The sequence below is a fragment of the Pteropus alecto genome, unplaced genomic scaffold (assembly GCF_000325575.1).
Source record: "Pteropus alecto unplaced genomic scaffold, ASM32557v1 scaffold44, whole genome shotgun sequence".
In the NCBI taxonomy this organism is placed as follows: Eukaryota; Metazoa; Chordata; class Mammalia; order Chiroptera; family Pteropodidae; genus Pteropus; species Pteropus alecto.
This window is the reverse complement of record NW_006436812.1, coordinates 5,452,078-5,458,004: the sequence shown is the minus strand read 5'-3', so window position 1 is coordinate 5,458,004 and position 5,927 is coordinate 5,452,078. Positions and strand designations below refer to the sequence as shown.

General features: G+C 54.0%; 1 protein-coding gene across 13 annotated transcripts in view; it reads left to right on the top strand.

Annotated features, from left to right (window-relative positions):
* The window catches only part of TSC2 (TSC complex subunit 2), a 35,323-nt gene that overhangs the window by 15,357 nt on the left and 14,039 nt on the right, over window positions 1-5,927 (top strand). For all 13 annotated transcript variants that reach the window (XM_015591012.2, XM_015591013.2, XM_015591009.2 and 10 more), the window contains 7 exons: window positions 588-694; window positions 915-1,065; window positions 2,322-2,444; window positions 2,948-3,082; window positions 4,406-4,595; window positions 5,469-5,562; window positions 5,776-5,878. In XM_015591012.2, coding sequence (XP_015446498.1) covers window positions 588-694; window positions 915-1,065; window positions 2,322-2,444; window positions 2,948-3,082; window positions 4,406-4,595; window positions 5,469-5,562; window positions 5,776-5,878 — 903 coding nt within the window. The remainder of the gene's footprint in view (window positions 1-587; window positions 695-914; window positions 1,066-2,321; window positions 2,445-2,947; window positions 3,083-4,405; window positions 4,596-5,468; window positions 5,563-5,775; window positions 5,879-5,927) is intronic.

The window sequence follows — 5,927 nt, the reverse complement described above, 5'->3', positions numbered from 1 at the left end:
ACCGACTTACAGGGTGGCACATGTTCCTATCACTCTTGATGCTGCAAAGTCTCAGCAGTCTGCAGCAGAGGGTGTGGGCTGCATAGCACAAATTGCCTTGAGCTTCCACTGCGAGTGCTGGCACCAGGTGAACAGAGGTTGCTGGGACAGAAGCCCTGGTCCCTCCCAGAGCATCGTCCTGATGGAGCAGCCCTCTGTAATTTGTGGACCCCATTTAAGTGGCCCATCATTCATTGGCAGAGGTGACAGTGTCCTGAGCAGAGGTCTGTTTGCTCTCTGGCATTTGGGGCTGTGCAGCTGCCCATCTAGTGCGCAAGGCATCCATCCACTCTGTTTTGGGGGCAGGACCAGATACCTGTGATGTGAGAGGCCACAGCACTGTCATCTGCTGTGGGACTGTCACGGCCCTGTGGGCTCTGAGGAAAAAGCCTGTGAATGCTGCACCTCACCGCCTACACCACTCTCTGCATAGAGAAGTTGGAGTGTGTTTGCTGTTAGCAGGAATTGCCTTTGCTGAGAGATGTGTGCGTCTGGGTGCATGGTTCAGGCGTGTTCTTGTTTTGCGAATGGTGCTTTTTGTTCTGCAGGCCTTTGACTTCTTGCTGTTGCTGCGGGCTGATGCACTACACCGCCTTGGCCTGCCCACAAAGGATGGGGTTGTGCGGTTCAGTCCCTACTGCCTCTGTGACTACATGTATGTATGGGACAATGTCTTTCCTTTCTGCCACTGTCATCCTTGTTATCCCTTGGTTCTGGGGCATTAGAGTCACAAGGCAGGTGGGTGGAGCCAGCTGCTCTTCATCCCGAGAGATTGTCTGTCTGAGGGACACTCCCAGAAGGATCCTGGTGGCAGTGGGTCTTACCGTATAGAGCAGGGGCTTCAGCCTCAGTGCTTTTTCCACATGCTTCCACAGGGAGCCAGAGAGAGGCTCTGAGAAGAAGGCCAGTGGCCCTCTGTCACCTCCCACTGGACCACCTGGCCCAGCACCCGTAGGCCCTGCTGTGCGACTTGGCTCTTTGCCGTACTCCCTCCTCTTTCGCGTTCTGCTACAATGTTTGAAGCAGGTAAGGTGGCTGGTCCCTTGAGCTGCGTTAGGTCAGACTGAGTAGTGACTGATGCTGCACAGAGGGCACAGATCCTTTCCCTGTATTAGCGATCTTGGGAGGTTCGCTCCTGGTTTTCAGGTGTCTGCCCCGAGGTTCCACAGCAGTTCTGTAACCGTGTGTTGAGCATCTATTATGTAACCGTGTGTTGAGCAGCGCATCATGTGGAGCTGGGTGTGGAGCTGAGGAAATTTCCTGCCTCCAGGAGATGGTTTTGGTGCAAGATTAAGGTATATAGATAGATAACTGGAATTGTAGAGTAGGGCTGGCCTTAGAAGGAGACACAGATGGGCTCTGTGGGACTGCAGGGGGGTGCAGTCACACTGGTTGGGGGCACCTGCAGGGACAAGTGAGGTCAGTCTTGAAAGGAAGAGAAGGAGTAAGCAAAACTTGGAAGTAGTGTAGGTGCAGTCGTGTCAGTAGAGACAAAGCTGGGGCTGAGATGGGGTTGCAGAAGAGTTCTGGCCTATTCCCTGACTGGGGTCAGCAAGAGAGACGAAGTGGTCAGCAGCGTGCATTGGTGAGGCAGGGCAGCCAGCAGTGGCCTAGAGGAGCTCCCCAGGGTCAAGGTGGAAAGCAGAGGCAGGACCAGGTTCCCTGGGGCACTGACATTAAAGAAGTCTGCTGGAGATTTCCTATGAGGCTCAAGGCCTTTGTGTCACAGGTGGGTTCTGGGGAAAGGCTTTCAGGACTTGTGGCTGTTGGTGTAGCTCATGGGCAGTAGTCCCCCTAATGGAGGTTGAGAGGGCTCACTGGCTTGGTCCTGCAGCAAGTACTTGGGCTCACAGATTGTGGAAGGTTACTAGCTGCTGTTCCTTTTGAGCTGGTGTAATAGCTCTTTCCTGCCACACCTCATCATGCTCTAGGTAGCGTCAGTTAGGGCCCTTTGAGTTCAGCGTCTTAGTAGGCAGTTTTGGCAACTCCGATGGGCAGATGGGGAGGATGGAGCCAGGTGTGCGAAAGTTCCACATCCAGCTAAAAAGAGAGAGGTGGTGTCGGCTCTGCACTGGGCCTCCTGCTCAGCCTGGCATTTGGAGGGCAGCTACCACCCTACCCAGCTCTACTTAGTTCTCTCTTTCTAGCCTAGGAGTGTGCAAAATAGGAGAAGGGGTCCAGAGGCCCCCAGCTGTCCCGTTGCAAACAGAGCTTCCAACTCAGAAACTCCATCTCCCCTCTCCAGGGTGCAGATCTCACCTGACCAAGCCTTCTTCCTGCAGGAGACCGACTGGAAGGTGCTGAAGCTTGTGCTCAGCAAGCTGCCGGAGTCGCTGCGCTACAAGGTCCTCATTTTTACCTCTCCATGCAGCGTCGACCAACTATCCTCCGCCCTCTGCTCCATGGTAACCTGGCCACTTCCTGTGTCATTCTCGGGGGTCTGGGGTCATGGATGGGGCTGCAGCATATTTCTTCCCTCTCCAAAAGGCTGTGAGGCCCTGGGAGGCAAACTGGTGAAACACATGATGGCATTTCCTTCAGAGATGTGATTCCTGCCTGGAGTGCAGATCGTCCCAATCCTTTCTTTCTCAGCTTATGGAGCAGAAAATCAGAGATCCCCAGTGTAGGGCTGGAACTCGCAATGCTGAGTGTGATGTCTTCTCAATCTTTCTCTCTGGGGCTCCTGTGACAAGTGTGTCAATCACATTTCCTTTGTCTCCCTAGCATCAGGGTGGGTGCCTTTCTATGTCTATGAAAGGTAGACCCTTGGCCAGAAAAGGAAGTAGAAGGCTCTTGACCCCTCCTCCCACTGGGCCTAAGTTTCTCAGGGGCCTCCTTGCACCCTCCAACCACCTAGCAGTTGACCTAGCTGCTGGGCAGGGCTTTATGTCTGGGCCTTGGTCATTAGCTTTCAGGTCCCAAGACCCTCGAGCGGCTCAGAGGCACTCCGGAAGGGTTCTCTAGAACCGACCTGCATCTGGCTGTGGTTCCCGTGCTGACAGCTTTGATCTCTTACCACAACTACTTGGACAAAGCCAGACAGGTACCAGATGAGAGAAGAAAAGTTGAGCTTTGTGGTACCTAGTCCTCAGGATGTTTGCTTCAACCAAATGGGCCCAACATTTTCCTTCTAACCTGGGTGGCTGCTAGGGTAGGATGAGGGGAGCTGGTTTTGCTTCCTCATGTGCCCACTGGACCCCTGCCTGGAACCGCAGACATCTGAATCCGCTTGCATTCCCGAGCATGCCTCTCTGGGGTGCATGGGCTTAACACTTAATTGTCCTCCCCAACACACACATAGCAACGTCTTTTCTTTGAGGAGCATTGCTTGGCTTGTTCTTGCTACAGCTTTAGAACAAGTGGCTGAGCCTCTTGGCAGATCTGGACCTGTTTCAAAAGGCAGTATGGCCAGGCCAAGGCCCCTGCACAACTTCCAACTACCTGCATCTGTCATCAGGTGCACTGAGCATGCATAGAAATGCTTGTTTCCTTTATTTCTTGCTGCAGGGTGTGGGTCCCACATTGAGCCATCATATTTACTGTCTCAAATTTCCAACACCTTCCTCTGTCACTCTGCCTTAGAGAGGTCTTATAGCCCACTCAAGGTCAGGGCCAGCAAAGAGAGGAGCCTACACTCAGACTCGGGGTTTTCTGAGTCCTGAGCCCTCTCTGCTGATCCCAGCACTGTTGGGAACTTACACACAACTTCCTGTTCTGCTCCCTCCCCGCTACCCTAGGGGGACAGCTGGCCATGCTGGGCTGACAATTCCCTGAGAACTATTGAGGCCTGAAGTATTTCTGAAGGGTGGGGCAACTGCAGGAAATCAAAATCATGTATGGGGCCTTGAGCCACCGGGCAATTTGTCCTCAGGCTGTGGCCTCACTTGTCTCACTTGTGGCCACACAGCCCACTTGTCTCCTTCAGGCACAGCTATGCTGTCTACATGGAGGACACTGCTCAGAGTCAGTGTGGGTCTGGCGGCCTTGTCAGACAGAGCCTCCTCTCGCAGTAATGCCGACCAGTTGGGGGCCCCGGAACCAAGGGACTGATAGGCCCAGCATGTCCTGGCTCCAGGGTGTTGGCTGGTGCGGAGGTGTCAGGAAGCACCTGACTGGAGAGGCCTCCCTGTCCAATTGGCTTACGTGGAGTCCGCTGTGGGTGGCTCCGCCGCTTAGATACTCAGGGACCTGAATCAAGGTACTTAACCTTTGTAAGCCTAGAACTCCTTTTCTGTAGAATATTCTATAGCAAGGTGAGGGCAGACAAGGCCTTGGATCACCAAAACAGCTGTCAGCAGACAGAGGCAGGGGTGCAGGGGGCCGGCCTGTAGGGGGCTGGGTCTGAGGCATCTGTGCTTGTCCATAGCGGGAAATGGTGTACTGCCTGGAGCAAGGCCTCATCTACCGCTGTGCCAGCCAGTGCGTGGTGGCCCTGGCCATCTGCAGCGTGGAGATGCCTGACATCATGATCAAGGCCCTGCCCATCTTGGTTGTGAAGCTCACGCACATCTCAGCCACGGCCAGCATGGCTATTCCACTTCTTGAGTTCCTGTCGAGTAAGTGTGTATGGCTCCACATGTGTATGCATGTGTATGGGGTGGATCCTTGAGTTTGGGGCTGTCCCTGCCCTGGCTGAAATAACCCATGCTGATTTCTCCGAGCTCATTTTGTGACTTCTCTGTGGCTGCATGTAGGCGCACCATCCTCCTGGGCCCCTGGGACATGCCATCCTCTGCTGCTTCATGGCCTTTGCATCTCTTGCCTTGTGCCTCGAATGTTTGGCCTTCCTGGCCTTTGAGTGTTTGGCTCCTTTCCTCTCCTTAGTGTCAATTTAAGAAGACTTCTGTCTCCTGATATCAGTCCCTGCACTCGGCCTGGCTCTCACAGCCTCCTTTTTGTCCCTCTCAAAGCACATACCACAGCTTAGTGAGGCTTTGCTGACTCACCTAAGATGTGACTTCCAGGAGCTCAGGGTGCCTCGCTCGCCCCTTCATTCCCAGTACCCTAGTGCATGTCTGGCCCTCAGCAGGCCCTCAGGTGTGTGGACAACAGGAGCAGAGCAGGGCCAGTTTTGCAAAGGGCTACATATGGCCTCTGCTGCACATTCTGTTTACAACCCTTTAAAAATGTAAAAATGGTTCTTAGCTCATATAAATGGACAAACAAATGCAGGCCACCGGCCAACCTGGCCTAGGGACCATAATTTGTCAGCCCTTGGAATAGATAACCAAGGCTAAGGGTCAGGGGAAAGTCATGTTTGGATGGGCTGCGACCTTCACTCCTTTGCAGCCCTCTTGGGTCAGAGTAGCTGCACTGGCTTGCAGAAACATGACATAGTACCCTGGTGACACCAGCTCCCTCTATAGCCATGGACCTGTCTTTGCCTTGCTAGCCTGGGCTCCCTTACTGGCTTCCTCTTTGTGTCACAGCTCTGGCCAGGTTGCCGCACCTCTACAGGAACTTTGCAGCAGAGCAGTACGCAAGCGTGTTTGCCATCTCCCTGCCATATACCAACCCCTCCAAGTAAGTGCTGGCCTTTCGTTCCCTGGGAGGCCCTGCCCCTCCTGGTGGTGGCCCAGGCTAGCCCGAGGTGTCTGCCTGCTGGAGGCCAGGCCTCTGGGGGCAGAAAGCCACAGTGACCTCTGTGCCCTAGATTTGATCTGTGCTTCCAGCTCTGGAGAGTTTTCCTCAGGTTCCAGGATGGAGCTCCTGCACTCCCTTTTCTTTTTGTCACAGGTTCAATCAGTATATTGTGTGTCTGGCCCATCACGTCATAGCTATGTGGTTCATTAGGTGCCGCCTGCCCTTCCGGAAAGACTTTGTTCCGTTTATCACTAAGGTAAGCCAGTGCTAGGGCTGGGACCAGCTTTGCCTTTGGCTACTTGTGG